This window comes from Lepisosteus platostomus, chromosome 8 (genome assembly GCF_059453375.1).
Source record: "Lepisosteus platostomus isolate fLepPlt1 chromosome 8, fLepPlt1.hap1, whole genome shotgun sequence".
Lineage (NCBI taxonomy): Eukaryota > Metazoa > Chordata > Actinopteri > Semionotiformes > Lepisosteidae > Lepisosteus > Lepisosteus platostomus.
In genome coordinates this window covers 51020359-51039474 of record NC_142618.1, presented here as the reverse complement: position 1 = coordinate 51039474, position 19116 = coordinate 51020359, and the positions used below count along the sequence as shown (strand labels likewise).

General features: G+C 36.5%; 1 protein-coding gene and 1 long non-coding RNA gene across 6 annotated transcripts in view; both read left to right on the top strand.

Moving 5' to 3' along the window:
• The first annotated feature begins 997 nt into the window (after positions 1-997).
• LOC148657493 (uncharacterized) overlaps positions 998-19116 on the top strand; it is a 27445-nt gene continuing 9326 nt past the window's right edge. Inside the window, exon 1 of the long non-coding RNA XR_015940980.1 lies at positions 998-1483. This is a non-coding gene — a long non-coding RNA (uncharacterized LOC148657493). The remainder of the gene's footprint in view (positions 1484-19116) is intronic.
• Positions 3886-19116, top strand: part of rnf32 (ring finger protein 32) — a 24557-nt gene continuing 9326 nt past the window's right edge. Inside the window, exons 1-5 of one of the 5 annotated variants that reach the window (XM_088643847.1) lie at positions 10149-10195; positions 14155-14213; positions 15744-15816; positions 16389-16644; positions 17752-17894. In XM_088643847.1, coding sequence (XP_088499973.1) covers positions 15775-15816; positions 16389-16644; positions 17752-17894 — 441 coding nt within the window. In that variant the 5' untranslated portion in view covers positions 10149-10195; positions 14155-14213; positions 15744-15774. Of the gene's footprint in view, positions 4268-10148; positions 10196-12701; positions 13530-13990; positions 14214-15743; positions 15817-16388; positions 16645-17751; positions 17895-19116 lie in introns of those variants that run through there. The other 4 variants (XM_088643848.1, XM_088643850.1, XM_088643849.1 and 1 more) reach the window with 4 other exon arrangements.

Genomic DNA, 19116 nt, shown 5'->3' with positions numbered 1-19116 from the left:
ATGGATATATATAGATATTATCCATATTATTCTGTTTTGAATGCTTGTACTTCAAAAATGGTCTTTGAAAGAATTGCACAGCAATAACCAAAGGCTGAGAGCAGAATTAAGAGGTTTAACAATTTAACAGTGTAGATTGGCAGTTGATTTGTCCTTTTCAGAGGAAAGAAAACAGCTCTTTCAGTACTACACAAGCCATACCAATCTGTGAAGTGTAAAGTCACTACTGCTGACATTTACAAATTATTGCAAGCAAAAATCAACTGCACTTTATTTCACACAATAATACAAATATCTTCCCAAACACACATCAAATTTACTGTACATCATTGTGAAATCTACCATGCATTGTGGGCCAGACTCCTTTGCATATGAGCATTAAAATGTTTCCAACCTTTTCCACGATTTCAAAAAAGGAATCTCAATACAATAAACATCAGATCCAAAGACAAATAAAACATCCATCCAGGAAGCACAAGCTGTGAGGGTACAGCACTCACCACCATTTAGTAATTCTGTGCAATGTAAAATATTTACAAAGGAAAGAAATAACACTATTTGAATTATGATTTGTTAAAGAATCCTTTTTTACAATATTCACATGTTTTCATTTTTGAAATAGGACCAAAACAAATTACCAGAATAAAGCTACCATTGCAATATTAATTGCTACCGAGTAAACAGAAGGTGGACAAGTCAAAACATAATTATATTACCTGTCGACTAATTTGATTAGCCGATAAAATACAATATTTCCTTGGGCTGGCATGAGCAGATGTTGCTTAAATTGTATACTGAAAAACTCCCCGTGATGATACTCAAATGTTGGAATTCATCGACGCACGTAGGAAGAGAAGAGAGATCGGAGTCTTATACAGCGGATCAATTGCCAGCAGCCATATCACCCTGCAACTCACAACTGGCAACCCACTGAAGCTAAGCAGGTGTGAGCCTGGTCAGTACCTGGATGGGAGACCTCCTGGGAAAAACTAAGGTTGCTGCTGGAAGAGGTGTTAGTGGGGCCAGCAGGGGGCGCTCACCCTGTGGTCCATGTGGGTCCTAATGCCCCAGTATAGTGATGGGGACACTATACTGTAAACAGGCGCCGTCTTTCGGATGAGACGTAAAACCGAGGTCCTGACTCTCTGTGGTCATTAAAAATCCCAGGGCGCTTCTCGAAAAGAGTAGGGGTGTAACCCCGGTGTCCTGGCCAAATTTCCAATTGGCCCTTACCAATCATGGCCTCCTAATAATCCCCTTCTATGAATTGGCTAAATTACTCTGCTCTCCTCCCCACTGATAGCTGATGTGTGGTGAGCGTTCTGGCGCACTATGGCTGCCGTCGCATCATCCAGGTGGATGCTGCACATTGGTTGTGGTGGAGGGGAGTCCCCATTACCTGTAAAGCGCTTTGAGTGGAGTGTCCAGAAAAGCGCTATATAAGTGTAAGCAATTATTATTATTATTATTATTAATTGCACAAGTGAGTCAGCTCGACATGCAGGTTCAGAGAGGTCTGAATGATTGACTGTCTGTCTAGAGATTCCAGAAGCATGGGTCAAGGCCAGTGTCACAAGAGGTGAAAGGGGAAGGGCACACACTGAAAGACTGTATTTGGTTTAAGCACTGATGGGCAGATAAAAAGTTTTTAAAAATGGTAATAGATCAACAAAAATAAAGCCAGGCAAAATACTCATATGTAGAGATTTACAGATACATACAGAACTGTCAAACAGACGCAGAGGGTTGAATAAAAAAAAAACACACACTGACACTTTCATTAAAAAGGACTAAATATGATCCCATAAGTACCAAAATATAGCCCTAGTCATATTAAGCCATTGTGTATTCAAACGTTCAGACACCTTCAGCTTTCACAGGGTAATGAAAATGTTGCTGAAAAGAGATCTCAAAGGAGTTCTTGATTTCCCTTCATGTGCTTTGTGTTGCATCAAAGTGAGATACTGTCTTCACCTGCTTCTGCTATGGCAATAATGCAGAACTGATCAACTATACACGCAGTCTGCAACAAAAGATATAATAATGAAGTGGACAATTTTCAGCAAATCAAACGTTTTCATGCACTACTGCCTAGGCACTTGGAACTTTTAAGCCGTGAGCATTATGCACCTTTTCTTTTTTTATTATTTTGACAACATTGTGGATCCCAGCTTTCATTCTTGAAGAAGCGATGAAAAACCGTGATGATTTTATTGCAACAGGAGAGGAAGAGGCTTTTCTTTGAGGGCATGTTGCCTTTGATGCTGGTGCAGAAATTTGAGGAATGCACACAAACTCATTAGAAAACATTTAGGAGTATCATTTAACCTCAGAGCCAGGACTTGGCTGTTAAGTGTTGCTACGGTCAGCTGAAGACTCGTAGAGCTGTATACTCTGCCACTACAGACATACTGTATATAGGGTGCATTTAACGACATTCCATACGGTATGTCTCTATGCTTTTCATGATTCATACAATGTACAAAAGAATTTGCTGTATTATTCGGCTTACCTTTTTAAATTCTTCTTTTTTTGCTGCAGTATCGAAATGAGTATAAAGTTTAAAAATTATGAAACAAAAATGAACAAAATCTATGTAAGTATTAACAGATTTTTTGGGGGGTTTTGTTCCTGATTACTTTAGCACAAGTTGACAAGTTTGCATGTTCATTAGCTTACAGAAAAACACCCATAAAAGATATTGGTGAGGAACCACTGCTCTGCTTGATTACCTTGTTACAGTCTTAACTACCCTTGATGTTTTACATTGTGTTCAGGGTTTAATGATTAAAACTCTAAGTAGTTTTTAAACACCAAAAGCTTTTAGGAATTAAAGTATTGTCAAGGAAGTAAAACACCCTTATCTTTGCGCTTCCTTGCAAAGATGCAAAGGCCTTATCTGTCCTTTCTCTCTCTCCAAACAGAATGTTACTTGTTTTTTCAAGATAATTCTTTGGCAGTCTGCTTTGTGTGAAAGAACTGTGGACTTAAAAATATCCACTATGCATGGTCTGGAGGTAAGGTATGTGTACGTTTTGACTTCATAAACTATTCTACAATTGCTGAGATAGACTGTACACTTGCTACTCTTTGTATTGATTAATACACATATACAGTACATAATGGCTTTGAAGGGGAGGTAAAAAACTGTTTAGGATGATGGCAAAGAAGTGCATTCTGAATTAGAAAACAGATCATTATCGTAAAAACAGGAAAGTGATCCTTTTGAAGTTTTGTTGCTTTCATCTAATAGTAAAGAGTTTTTTTTTCATTTTCACATGATTGTGTATGAGTTGCCTTCTTTATTGAGTGCTCAGATATTGTGTTTACTAGCGGATTTCCCTTGCAATAGTATATGAAATTCAGTTCTTTTCATTACAAAAAAGCCCTGACATGCGTTCTCCAGTCCCACTGATTAAAATGTCATCATTCAGTCTCTCTAAAGGTTGCCTGATATAATGACTTAAAATATGAATCGGAGGAGTAATTCGGGCCTTAAATGTCAGAATCTGTATATTGCTTATTTTAACCGTTACGCCAAAATATGACACAGCTGGTAATTTTCTTCTTAGAAATGCGTGGAATGGAGTGCTGAAAGGTCAAACTGGATCTCAGTGTTTGAGTTGTACACATCCACAGGATTGAATTCACGCCACTTCATCTTCTCAGAAAACATTAAATGTGTTTCAGGTTTATGAGTAGTTTACCCAAGCATCTGTTAATGCTCAATTGACTGCTGGTGAAATGGTCAGTCTTCTTTCAAACCTTATTCTCCCAAACATAAACAATTGTCTGTTTTACATACAGTCGCTATGCCAACAGTTTAACGGCTACAGCCCCCTCTGCTGATGATTAAGCTGATAGCTCAAAATAATAATTTCTACTGAGCAGGAGTTTCTTGTTCAGTAAGGCTTTCCCTCCAAAATGGATTACAAGAAGGCAGTTAATCTTTTCTATTCTGCCAATGCTTTAATTTGTAAAGTATGAATAATGCTCAAACTACCTCACATTCTGTTCCTGAAAAAAAAAACTTTGTTCTTTTTGGGACATAATTAATTATTCAAATCACATCCCATGAATAGCTGTTGGAGCAAAGATAAATAGTGGGCTTATTTTTTCTTTCTTTTTTTGCTGTCTTTGGCTTTTCCGAAGTTTGCGAAGAGGTTCAGCAAAGGGTTCTTTTTCTAAGCTCTGCACCTCCAGCTCTTTTCTTTTTTGTGCTTTTTTTTTCATTTTTTCTTAAGTCATCAGTTCTTTGCACGACAAGGTGAGTTTCTTTTCAAAAATACCACAGATCAGGTAAAGAGGTTCAGAGAGAAGAAAGTTAAATAAAAAGCTCTTTAAAATGGTATTTATAAAAAAAGACAAACAGTGTCCCTGTTGAAAATAAAAGCATGTACTGAAATCCATTCTGATGACAGTTGGAAGAAAGCAGCTTTTATGTAGTGTTGAGCCCATCTCTGCAATGTCTTTTAACTATGATTGTTTACTTAAAAATACAGGCAAAGGCCAGAGTCTGGCCTTGTAGAAGCAGCTCTTTGATTGTAGTCTGAATTGAATCCTTAACTAATAAATTGTTCCACACCTTTGTCTGGGGTAAGAAAGGCAGAGGTCTGGGCTTTTTTTTCTTCTCAAGAACGCACAAGTTCTCTTAAAAGTGCAAGAACTTCCTATCTATGAGTCAGACCATGTTGTTGTCTTAGAAAGATTCTTTTGAGTGACAGTGTTCATCTTGGGTTTGTTACTTCTGCCATCTGTTCGGCTGAGTCCACCTTTACATCAAAGTCAAACGAAGTTGAAAGCTTTTGAAATGATACACAAACCGCAGTGTGACAAATAGCATGCCTTGCTTGACACAGCAAACAAGGAAATTACTTTCATCAACGTAAGAAAAGGATTTTCAGGTCTTGTGTTTTTACATTACAGCTCTCTGCATCAAAAAAGCTAAAATAATTCCATAACCTCACAAATCAGGAATGACAACCTGGGCTTTGTGCAGTTCATTTGTGAAATGGCACCTTTATGAATAATTTACTGCCTGTAATTAGTATTTATTTAGTAATTTCTCCCTGTAGCTGACCTTTCTCCACAGAAAGACAAACATGTCAAAAGCCAGTATCTGCTTTGCACATTTGATGAAAACATTTGGTCAAAAAGGTCACTTTAATTTGCTGAACAATGCATATTGTATCAATCAGTGCAACAGCTATTTTAGATAAAGAGCTAATCTTTCACAGAAGTAGACTTGGAGCTTGATGCAGTATTATGGTTTTGACAAGCAGTATTCAGCATTCTTTTTTAGATTTAGTTTGTGTTGAGCCTTGTTTAAATTAACTCTATAATAGTGGTTTCTAACACCTAGTATGAGAATCTTGTACTGCAAAACAGCACAGCAATAGTACTAGAGTTATTGATGTGAACGTGGTGTCAAGGAAAGTTAAAAAAGACCTGACAGCTCGCCATTTGTTGAAGGTTTCTTATTAGATATTAAACTTTATTAAAACCTTTTAGAAATAAGATATTAAAGAGGCAAAGCATGAGTCAATTTCTTAAACACATACCGCAGTTTTCTGATGGATAACCCCGTTTCATAGCAAGTTCTAAAGCTTGATGGACAAAATAAATGGCTTTTTTTGTATTTAGAAAGTCTAATGTGAGTGGCACAGTAGATACTGTAGCTTTGAGTTACATCATCAACTTTCCATTTCTAAAGGAAAAGCAAATCTTAGATTTTCTTCAAACACTTTTGATATATGAATCACTTCCCTCGCAGGTAATAAATCACATGCCTTCAAGAAGTTACAATCTGTAATTGTAAGAAGATAAGAGCAAAACAAATGTATATGTATTGTGCACAATAATTTGAAATGCACGCAAACTGTAATATCATACTAATATTAAAACTACAGACTTTAACAATGACCGTAGATGTCATTACACAAAACAGACGGAAAAATGTAATGAAAACCTGAATGACTGCCAACTGCAGAAGCAAGGGTTTCTGTTCTTTCTGATCATTTTGTGGTGTGAATAGGAACTTGATCAAGAACAAGTTATGACATCAGTGTTTTCAAAAAGCTATGACATCAGTGTTTTGAAACAGTAGCAAACATATATTCATAATTGTGAATTTCAACTAGGCCCCTTATTCTAAAAAAAGAGTACATTTTCTTAGCACCAGCTGTGTATTTAAGTAAGCAACTGACTTGATCTATTCATCAGGGCCTCCAGTGAAAGATGAAACAGAAAACAAAAGCTGACAAGCTCTCTGGGAATCGCTATTTTGAGGGTCACAACAACACATCTTTCAAGTTTTTCAGCAACCGCGTAAACCTAGCTTGACGACTGCAGCAGAAGCAAGTCAAAATGGCGAAAATCTCAATTATATTTTGTTTTGAAGAAGTCATCAGTTCCTAAAACAGTGATTTTACACAGAAATGGGTTTTGAATCACAGAAGTAAAGGAGGAAGACATCTGTAAATGGATGCATTTGGAGAACAGCAAACCAGTCTGCCAAAGCTGTGAGTGGTCAATAGAACTTTCTCTGCTCTGGTCATTGGAAAACTGTCAGCAGTGGGAGACTTGCAGCAGGGCACTGCAAAGCACACCAGAGTGCTGATGTCTCGGAGTAGCAACACACTTGGCGGCAGGCAGTTCCCCGAACAGACACGTGCTGTCAAGCCGAGAGCATCGTTTCCAGCTCTGACTCCGCCTTGTAAAAAAGCAGAGAAGGAAGAGCAAGTGGCCAACTTCCAAAAAAGTTATTGATTTATTTGGCTGTTGCTTTTATCCAAAGTGATTTAATTTGTACCCACTTATATAGCCAGGCATTTTACTAAAGTAATGGGAGTGAAGTATGTTGCTTAAGGGCACAAGACCGGCGCTGCGCCTCAGAAGCAGAATGGAAATCTTTTAAAACAGATCATTTTTTAGATGGTTTTAGAGGGATCTCATATTTTGAAATCAGTGAGGTCTCATCCACCAGCACTGAAGCAGCTTCTCATAGAGCTGCACAGCTCTGTCATCAGTGATCAAAGATAAAGTACCTGCTGGAGGAGAATGTGATTATGTGATTATGTCAGATTATTTGTTCCACTGATTAGGGGGGAGGAGGGGGTACGAGTAAGAAAATCCTTTTAATTAATTTTATCACTACATATTTCTTTATGGATCTTAACGACTAGCTTCCATCAGCCATCTCAGGCCAGCAGACTGGCACCTTGATTCATCACACATTTATAATACCTAATAACAATTCCCACAGCTCCCTTCTGAAGTCTCCCTGAAAGGCAATTAAGAATTCTGAGACTGATTTGAAGATATCACAGACCCAGCTGTCAGTGGCAAGCCGTCAAAGTGTGACCTTCCAGTTGTACCTAAAATGAGTTCAGCAGACAGATATTACTGCAAGAAGAAACCAGAATTTTATGTGAACAGTAAGTGTGCCTATATAGCACACCTCAGGTTAAAAAAAAGTACTTGCAAAATAACAAATGTCTCATTTTCATCTTTAACTAAGCAAGTAGTTGGATAGTTATTTTGTTGGCCACTATCCTTTGCTTCAGTTCATGATTTCTTTTTTGAGGCTAAAGATTTAACTTGTAAATCACTTGTAGACAATACAGAAAACATCTGTTAATGATTTTGCAGAAGCATTTGCTAATAGATATTTTCTCTAATTCGCTTTTTAAATATTGGACTTGCTTACAGTAGGTATAAAAACGGACTTTTAGAGAATGCAAAATAACTTATTTTTGTGAGAACCAAAGATTACAAACAGGGATTTTACTTTGCTTGTTTATAACACCATGCCTGAGATGTAAGATTGCTTTTAACAGGTCTCGGATTTATCAGAAATGTAGTTACAATGAGCTTTAGTATACTTGTTGTTGTAATAAGATTAAAATCTTCTGGTCATCTGAACACAGTGACAGGCCAGGAAACATCTCAGAATGTTTTGCTATCTTGGATTACTGCTTAAACATCTTATGGACATCTCATGTGCATTTTGTCTAAAAATGTAGAGTTACATTATTTTTAAAAACAGTATTTTGTAACTTTGCCCCGACTACATTTATATTACATACAGTATAACATCAGATATATTTTTCCTTGCATTCTCCTGAAAAATAACATTTCTAGTACTAAACCAGAATGTGTATTATTAGGGGAGGTTAAGAACAATCTCCTTTCACACCACATTCAGGCTCTTAAAAGCTGACAATAAATATGGAGCCTATTAAAGGAAAATGTACAGAATCATTTACCTGAATTGATTTATCGTCGGATGTCCAAAAAAAACCCACTGAAATTAATTAAAGGTTATTGGGCTTTTTTTTCTATCGCCTTGTATTGTTTACAAAATGGCATGTTTTCTTTTAATAATCTTTAGAGTGATATATAAATACGTTAAACATGTAATTACCTGCTTGACTTTTAATTATCCTGTATAAGTCGATAGAAATAAAGAATTAAAAATGATTACGGAGGAGCAGCAAATTGTCACATCTGAAAAAAAGAAATACTAAAGTAAAATATCCCTTGCAGGTGGGTCTGTCAGGGCTTTTTCCATCAACCAAACATTATATTTTTACCAGGTCAAGTAAAAATAAAACTCCCAATATAGCATATTTCCTACATACAGTAACTCCCTTAAAGCTGTATTGTTATTCCCGGTCTCATGTAAATATAATATTTATATAAAATCATTCTGCACAAATGTTTATGTTAGCGACATTATTATAGACAAAAGGTTTCAGGTTGTTTCCAGCAGTCTTGACAATCTGTTATTTGGTAACATCTTTCATTTTCTGTAGAATATTGACAACTATTATTCTTAATGAAAAAAGTCTTAGCGAAGACTTGAAGAATGTGACCATATGTACTGTACCATCTCTAACAGTGTTAACACTTGAATGAGCAAATGGATCTAAATAGCTGGGCACCCCACTTAACTAGCATTGACTCATTCCCAGCAAACATCAAATCTTATTCTTTTGAAACAATTCACATGTCATGTTTTCTAGACATGCCATGCAAGAGTTTGGTTTAATGAGCCTGAAAAGAAATGAAGCACGTTATGTTAGAATAACACCTAAAAAGCTATTAATCTTCATAGCAAAATAAATTTAAACACCTGACAGCATACAACAATCCAGCAATTACAGATGCAATTGAGCATATAATGATCCATGCCACCTATTTAGGTATGTAAATAATGAGTATAACTCACTGCTGTAAGAACCTGTAAGTGGGTGTTTGTTACCATTTCACAATATCACTTAAATGTAAGATATCTTGAGGCTGTAACATAAGCCATTTGGAACAAACAAAAACACATCTGACATGAGCATCACAGCAGGGCTGTGCTGTCATTCATTGTGCTTCTGCTGTTGTGACTGGACAGGACGATCTAAATATCATTTTGCTCATTCGCATCTCCTTGCTCCATGTTTTCGAGTTCACACCCTCGTGTGAATAAGAATAAGAAAGCTGTTTAATAAAATACACCAGCCTTAGCAACTTGAATATGATCTGCCTTACTGCGCTCATAAGCCAATGGAACACTTCAGAAGAGAAAAGAGAGAAATTAAATCAGAAAGAGAGAAAGAGATGTTCAGTAAAATACGTTTTGTTTAAATGCTCTTGTTCCTTTCATGACAAATACTTTTTTTTATTTACGTTTAGGTACTGACAGCGTACAAGAAATAATTGATTAATTTCTGTCAGACCTTCTTTGACAAAGATACTGTATACTGTACTAACACTACCTCTGCATTACTGCATGTGCCCAACTATCAAACTTGTTCAGGTTCAAGAGGAAACCAGTTAATTTCTATCTTTAAAACATGACATTGTGACTAGAATGGATTTCATAATGAAAGGCCTTCAGATCTCGTCTCATCCCTGGTGAGTGTAGAAAATGTATTGTATCCGTTTCAGAAGACTTATATGACAAACACATTTGTTATTAATTCCAAATCTATTATTGTTGTTCCTGCAACAACAACAACAATCATTATCATCATCATCATCATCTTTCTATAATTAAGTCAGTGTCACAATTTGCGCCCTGAGTAGCTTTTAGAATCGTCCTAGACGAGAGCTGGGAGGCTGGGATGGGGGTGGGGAATTCTAGAGGAACTTAGTTGCTTAGCAACGATGCAAACACTTCCTTCTCCGGATCGCCATAGAGGTTTGTCCGTTTTTCACTTTAATAGTGTACGTTTGCACTTTAGCATTTAACGCAAACTCAGAAAACCAGTTCGTTTTATTGCGTAATAGTATTATAGCACATACGCTGCGAACTACTTAAAACAGCCCGTTGCCTTATTTTCTTAAAGTCTACTCTAACGGTGCCACGCTTACAGGTGTATATAAATTAATGAGTACTGACCTGATAACCTGACTAATGATACATGGATTTACACCAACTTTTTATCGGTATGATATGCTGAATTACAGGCACTTCAGTGCATGTCGATGTTTTAACGGTGTTTCTATTTACAGAAGACAGTGTACAGTAATTAGATCAACCGCAAGAACCTTTACACAGCTGTATCGCGTTTTAATAAATCAAGTATCGTGATTCTGTAGAAAAAAATAAAGACAACAGTAATAATCATGAATATTAGAAGATTATATTAACAGAGTAGCAGCTTCATTTTACAGTGTTTGCCACACTAGCAGTTTAGTTTAAAGAAGAGTCATTAGTAAATTAAATTGCAGAAAATATATTAAAGATGTTTATGATGAGTGTAAGGTGTTTACAGTATGTATTTCATGTACGTTTCTTAACGTGACTTAGCGAAATAAATGTTTTTGGTGCTATAAAACTTGAAGGTTCTCCTATAGTCAAGTCCATAATAGTGCGTTTGAATAAAAACTTTCTGTGGCATTAAGGTAGGTCAATACTTCATTTGATCCAATGACGAAGACCATAAATTGAAAATATAATTCTCTATAAAAACTGTCGTCATATTACATATTTAAGGTTAACTTATGCACTCAAAGCCTCTAAGGTATTTTAAAATGATCTTTATCATTTCCAGAAAACTTTTAATGCATTTTGGATATATTTTAAAACGTGTAATTATGTATTGTTTTAAAAGATATCTACAACTGATTTTGAAGTGCTGCATTTGTAAATCAATTAGAAAAATTACTATAAGTGTTTATAAGAGACCTCAGTATTCTGCAGTGTTAATTTTAAGCTTTCCTGAATCTTCATTTTAACTTGTCTTCCTTCCTGTTCTTTGCTGTTAGGTACAAATAAAGACAGGATGTTGTTTTCAAACTCTTTAAATGAACCGTACATAATATCTATGGATACCTTTAAATGATATCCAAAAATGAAAAAAGGGGACTTTATATATTACTGAGTGATTAAGAGATGCCTCAGATATCTAAAAGGCATTTTAATATATCTTAAAATCAGCACATCTTTGTCTTTGTCAATGCTTGTTTTCTTGTTATTTTCTTCTTATTTAGTTGTTTTCTTTCGTCTTTTCCCTTTTTATTGTTTATTATTTATGTATCCCTGCTGCAATATCTCTGTCAAACAATGTAAAGTAACTCTGTTACCTCCTGCAACACCATCTTTCATGGTACCATGGTAATGTTACCTAATTAATCTATCTTATTGCATGGTATGCATGGCATGGTAATTGCATGGCATGGTAATTCTATCTAATTGCATCTCTGACATAAAAATTTGGATGACTCAAAACTTCCTTCATCTTAACTGTGACAAGACTGAAGTCATGCTTATTGGTACCCCCCATCAACTTCGCAAAGCCAGTCCTGTAACCCTGTCTGTAGATGGCTCTGTACTTGAGCTCCAATCAAAATTGAAAAACCTTGGGGTTATATTCGATTCTGGCTTAACATTCGACCCACATGTACAGCATACTGTCAAAACATCTTTTTTTCACCTTAGAAATATCGCAAGACTACGCCCTATGCTATCATTAACTGTGGCTGAAAAGCTGATCAACATATTTGTATTCTCTCGAATTGACTACTGCAATGCTCTGCTCCCTGGGGTATCTAAATCTACTCTGAACAAGCTGCAGTATGTCCAAAATTCAGCAGCCAGAATCCTGACCAGATCTAGTGCAAGTGTTCACATTACTCCTATCCTGGAGTCCTTGCACTGGCTTCCGGTCAAATTCCGCGTAGACTTTAAAATCCTCATGCTCACCTACAAGGCTTTACATGGCTTGGCACCTCAATACCTGTCTGAACTTTTATCGCCCTACTCCCCACCTCGCAACCTCCGCTCTTCAAATTCTGCCCTCCTTACTGTCCCCCAAGCCCGTCTACATTGTATGGGCGACAGGGCCTTCTCCTGCTATGCCCCCAAGCTCTGGAACTCCTTGCCCAAGGATATTAGAGAGTCACCTTCTCTAAACTCCTTCAAATCCAGACTCAAAACCCTCCTTTTCAGAAAAGCCTTTACTTAACTGGTTCCATTCTTCACCCCTCTGCTCTTCTTAATACCATCTTCCACGGTCTCCTCTATTGTTATTGTTGTATTGCTGTAATTATAATTGTGTCCTGTCTTGTGTAATTTTTCTTATTTATTGTTGTTGTCTTCTTATTTATTGTTATTGTCATCCTGTAAAGCGCTTTGAGAAGCCACCTTTAAAGGCGCTATATAAAATAAAGTTTTTTATTATTATTATTATTATTATTAATGTGCGTTTTCCTTGTTGGATTGAACTGTTCCATAAAACACATTTCCCCCAGAGGATAATAAAGCTCGAATTGAAAAATTAAACATACCTGTACATACTCTAAGGATGTCATTAGACATTTAAAGGTATCTCTAAATGATTACAGCATATAACCACATAGATTCTTCCAGTAGCAATGAATTCTGTACTCCAAAATGCCATCCTAGTGCCACAAGAGAATTCAGTGCCACTGGGTGTCCTAGGGGGTTATATCCATAACAGGATCATCTTACAACACTCTGAATCTTGCTGCACTTGTTTAAACCCCTTTTCAGGGGTATGGTATGTCGTCCATTTCAAGACAGATCATGATGGCATTGGACTTTTACAAATTAATGACTTTTCCTGGCTCCTATGCCTCAAGAGAGTGAGGAAAAGTGAAGGCTGAAATACCGGTATTGCAAGCTATTAACAACCAATTATTCCTAGTACCACAAAAACATAATATTATTTCAATGATTTTTTGGTTGGACAAGCATAGTGTAATAATATGAAGAATGGTTTAAACTTGTGTAGCATTTTTCATCCCATGGTTTCCCAAAGTACTTTACATATCCTGTACTGTAAGAGGCAACCCACTTGATCCACTACTGAAATACGGCACTCATCTTGATGACAGGCAACAGTCATTCTTCCCCACATGCATCAGATCCGATGGAGAAGAGACAAACGATACACTAATTGAATGAAATGGAAAATGTAGTCAGCCAGGAGTGGACTTGAGTCAGGACACCAGGGTTAACACCCCTACTCTTTCGCAAAGTGCCGTGAAAAGTTTGAAGACCACGTGTAGTAAGAGTGCTTTAGCATCATCACCAATACTGCATCCCAATACTGACTCAGGAGATGTGAAGAAATCAGGGCACAAAATGCTGTGATTTATTTTTTAGCTTCTTTATGCAGTTGAATAGTTTGATCGGTCCTTCTTTGCTCTTGACAGTACCAGCCTGTCAGGACAGTCAGAGTGCAGCATCTTGTACTGTCTGAGGTTATATGGATTTTGCTCTCTGAAAGCATGTCTGGATAAATTTGGAGTTCTTCGGAAGTGTATTCCTTATTGAATTTAAAAGTTATAAATGTCTGAAGGTTTACATGAAACATAATACTAAAAATAATATAAGTGAATATATTCAGTCAGGATTCTTTAAATTATTAATAAAAAATACTTTCCACAAACACACCAAAGATCACCACAGAACTTTGCATTTTTACACAAAGTGCCAAGCAATGTAACAAAATGTTTTTTTGTTTAAATAACAAAAGTTAAAAAAAATGGCCAGGAGTCATTACAATAACAATAAACAAATAATGCAAATCTTATGCAGTTTTACATAAAATACCCGCATTACAAAATATTCAAATGACTCATCTAATAAATTCTGTCATGTTCTCTGTGTGGATAATATCTATTTTTTAGGTAATTGTGTTGGGGCAGCTTGGTATAATGGAAAGTAGAACCCAACTGTGGTCATTAAGGTGAGTGATAATGGAGGAGCGATGAATGAAAACTGTGCTGTGAAAGCTTGAAAGAGATTCATGCTGGTCAAGAGTCCAAATGGAATGCCTGGCTTTGATTAGCAATGTAACAAGTCCATTCAGAGAGCCCTTTAAGACAGACTAGTAGGCCTTGGACCCCACAGCTTGATAGCAATTACACCCACTCACTTCTCTAACCCAGTCCATCAACAGTAACAACGGATTCTTTTTCTAGGCCCTCGGTTGAATTGGTTAACAGCTAGAAGCAGGTTCAGTATGACATGAGTTACTGTATGTGGGCAAGACTAGAAAGGATTTCCCTGTTAAAATGACCTCATATGGGCATCCCCCATTCAACAGTCACAGTGTGTGAGTGTTTTCAAAGCACAGCCATTACTAAGATCCCAGTGAAGGAAAGTAGCTTACAAGGTTCCTGGGCTGTTACTTCTCAAAGAACAAATAAACTTCAGATAATGTTTCTCTTGTGGATGCTTTTATTGGCACAAAACAGAAAGAATAATGTCATATGTAGGCCTACTTTTAACAATTTCTGAAAGATGGTGACTATTCTACTTATGTATACATAGGTACAAAAATAGATTTCTTGACACTTGCATATTGGGGTGTATATACTGAACACTTTCTGTGTTTGTGCTTGCAGTCACAATATTTTGAAATTATTGGTGGTGTCAGCATAAAAAAAATAATCAAATATTCTTACGTGGACAAACGTATAAACAAGACTCCTTAATTATATCTTAAAAGGGGAAAAGGATGCCCAAGGATTTCCAGTATTATCAAACGATTTTAACATTCATATATCTATAAGGGTGGACAGTTTTATGGTTTTGCTTGACTTTGCCAATGTACTATAGCATACTGTATGTCGCAATGTTTTCAAAAGGATGTGGAAGTGGCAAGTATTGTTTTGTATCCCATTACTTTAGAATTGATAGCTGTTATGTACTGTAGGTCAACTTCACTTTTGTGGCTCCTATTCTAGCTTGGGAAAAGCAATCTGTGCACTTGTTCCTCAAACTGCACTGTACACAGGAGTGATTCTCCTGTTACTGACAATTCTGAAGCTGGCCAGTTCCTCCTAAGCAACTGGGCAAAGATTCTCTAGTTTTAGATTCTCTCACCCAGTTCTCTGTTTTTGTCCAGCTGCTCACCACAGTCTGGGGATACCAGATCCCAGTTAACTTCCAGAGCTGAACCAGAGTTACTGGATAAGCACTGGCAGGGCTAATTGTGAGCCCTCTGCAATGTCATTTCCATATAGAGGACAGAAACCCTTCTCTGGGAAGAGAAGGTTTCTCGCTCTTTAGATATTTCTAAAGAAAGCAGGGCAACAAACATTTTAAAATACCTGGAACTGAAAATAAATATTGTGTTGGTCTGTGAAGTAAAGGTAGGGTATTCAACATTTAATGTCTTTGAACCCTTTTGGAACAGCATTCCTTGAGAAATAATTAGTATTTTAGTGCCTTCTTCACTGAAATATATTTGTTGTATTTTGTTTATCTCCAGGAGGCTCTTTGAATGATTATATATTTACAGAATGGGCAGTAAACCATTAGACTCCAAGCTTACCAAGGGAAAGGTATGAAATCTAAAATTGTTCTGTATATGGATATAAGATTAGATTCAGACATTAGAATAGAACAACTGATGCTTTGTTTCAATATACTGTAACTCATGTTTTTAATGGTGAAACGGTGTGCAATGCCTTAGGATACACAGCTGCTGCAACAAAATGTAATATAGACTAGACAAGACAAAAAAATAACTTATAAGTATCAAATTGCTTGGAAAATATATTATGTCCTGATCATAAAGAATCAAAGTGTTAATTTTGCACCTGTTTTTCTTTGATGGAACACAAGCCTACTTTTAGCTGAAGGCATTTATACAGGGGTTTATAATAAACCATTGTTTAAACGAGTTTGTTAGCAGTTATCTGATGCAATTATTTTTTTCATTATCATTTCAATGTTTTTCAATGTCACAAATGTCCTTTATTGAGGCAGTACATTACACTTATGTTACAACAGATTCTCTGCTGTCAACTGACACAGCTCACCACATAGAAGAAAAAACTATGAATGAATAGTATATAACAAGATGCAGTATCTATACTGTATGAATTCTGACATTAGTTCTTTTTTTCCATAGGTTGCTGATTTTAAGTTAAACAGCGGTAGAGTAACTGCTGCAGCTGTAGCTTTGCAAGACCATATAGCGAGGAATTTACAGCTTCAGAATTTATCGTTGCTGGGTCCCGAGAAGAAGAGATCCAAGAACACAGTGAAAAACTGTAGTGTAAAACCTTTCGTGAATACTGGGTTAAAACACAAAAAACTCCAAAAGTGTGAGAGAATCGAGGAGAAAGAGTATGTACTAGATCCCAGTCCTCCAATTATGACATTGGGTAAGAAGCATTGGTAATAGTGCTATAATAACTCATTTCAATTTATATTTAAATATCTATGTTTATGCATGTATGTTTAAATAAATGTTAAGGCATATTTAAAAGAAAGATACAATTTTAAAAACTAGATTTATTTCCATTTAATTCAATAATCACCTTGAACAATGCAGCTTATCAACATTCCCCCTCCCCACACCCACACAATGTATCACCAGACAGAAAGTACTACCAGTCGCCCACCAGCCTCTTACATAATACAGATTAGATACAATAACCAGAAACCACGTGACAATGTAGAATCTTTTTCATCCAAAGTCATAGCTGCTAGCTCAGGTAGGTATCGGAAGGAACACCCTGCCAGGTTAGGGTATATGTTTTAACAGCATGCAGTCGCAATGAGTAATGAGCATGAATATCCGTGAGCTGTCTAGCTAGACTTTGGCAATCCATTTTGTATACACTATTCTTCTCTCTCTACTATTCTCCCGTGGATTGAGTTCTTAATTTAGAAATGTAATAAACATCACTCTTTCTTGGACATCTGAAGGGGTGCCATTAAAAATAAACCAGGGAGTAATGTTGCCCAAAGATGAATTATAACTACTTTGCTTGAAAGCAGGAAAAGGCCATACAATATTAAGAAACTGAATGTGTCCATGAAATAAATGGCAACTTTTGTCTCTGAATTACTGGAACTTGTTTGGGATCAGATTTTGAAATAGAAACAGGTGAGAACCTAAATTGGTTATAGGCCTTTGTGTTCGAATGTTAATGAATTTGTGTATTTATTTTTTTAGTTTTGAACTGTAGAGTATTCTTCTTTTTATACATAGACATGGTTTGGAATTTGCAATTATTAATGAACTTGTGCATTCCCTTCAAGTCACATCTTCACACTAGCAGTCCACAAGGCAGTGGTATCAGACAGACAACTGACACAACTCACAGAAAGAAAACCACCAGCTGACAGGTGTCTGGCAAGGGGTCACTTTTATATAGCAGTCCAGAGACAAGGCAGTGCCTGTGCCACAGTCAGTGAGTAACCCACAGGCTCAACCCGCACTCCACTTCTTAGGTGTGTGTATTGATAGAGTCCTTTTTTTTCAGCCCAAAGACTTGGTTTGGTTGAAGCTCCACCAGTGCCATTGACCGCTGATGAGTGGAGCAAGGCAAAGGAGAGGTCTGTTCACCAAGGTGAATCTGACCAGCCATGTGTAATATGCAAAGAAGAATTCAGGCTCCAGTCACAGGTATGATCAATCTGTCATCAGTTGTGCAACTACTCAGAGATTTCTGAGAATTTCTGAATTAATTTCTTAAAGGAGAGACAAACTATTTCCCAAGTGTCCCTGCGGTGGTTTAAAGACAATAAATATTGAATTGGTTTATAATAATGTATGGGGGATATGAACCAAGAAACAATATCAAACAGTTAGTGTTGAGTCAGTCATATATCTCTGTTTTGACAAAATATATTGAAGAATTTAATGCTCTGACTGGGTAATTCAATTTTTAGATATTTCTCATCTACAGGTAATATGTTTTTTTTTTCCCCATGAGAAAAAGACGACGCTGAAAGAAGTGTCCCAAAATTCCAACCCGTGTAGGGTAGAGAACTATATTAAAACCAACTCTGAAGGAAAAAGACAAAAAAGCTCCATCTGCAATTCAGACTTCAAAGACGCTATATATTTAATTTTAGGAAGCATTATGTACAGTGTAAACATAATTCAGATTCTAAGATTGCAGGAATAATAAACATATGAGATACAGTTCATTTAAGTAAATTGAATTGGTTGCCATATAAGGCCTATTTTCTTAGTTTTACAGTACTGTATATCAAGTAACTCTCATAAGTCACCCTGAAACAGGTGTTAATGCTGTCTTTTGTTTTTGTAAATAACATCAAACCAAAATGTAATGGTTGAAGCCTGTGCCCTATCATATGAATAATGTGGTAAATGAATACCTTTTGCTTAAAGAAATAATCAGATTTTTTCATTGTAATGTTTTCTGAATAATTCTTCTGACTGTTGTATACTGACTACTTCTTGGTAAATCTCACTCTGTATTGCTATATATATTAACAGTAAGTACATTAACAAAGTATTGACCTTCTTTCTGTAATTTAGTACAGTTTTTCACTGGCAGCCATTCTAATTTTAATTCCTGACTTGCGCTGGACAGAATGGAATCCACTTCAGACTAATGACTTGTCTAGGTTCTAGGTATAGATTGTGCACAGTGGGGTGCCCTTTGTCCTTGGTAATGGAGGATTTGGTCACTCTAAAAAGTGGGAAATCAATGTACAGTAGCTATCTTTTCTTATTTATTCTTCTTTTCTGGACCAACTGTACCGCCTCTAGCTTGTCATATGCAGAAAATAAAATAGTTACTCTCAAGGTAGATAAAAAACATCTGATGTCTTTCCCAAGTTCCACCTTGTTCATTGGTCATCAACGGACTGTCACA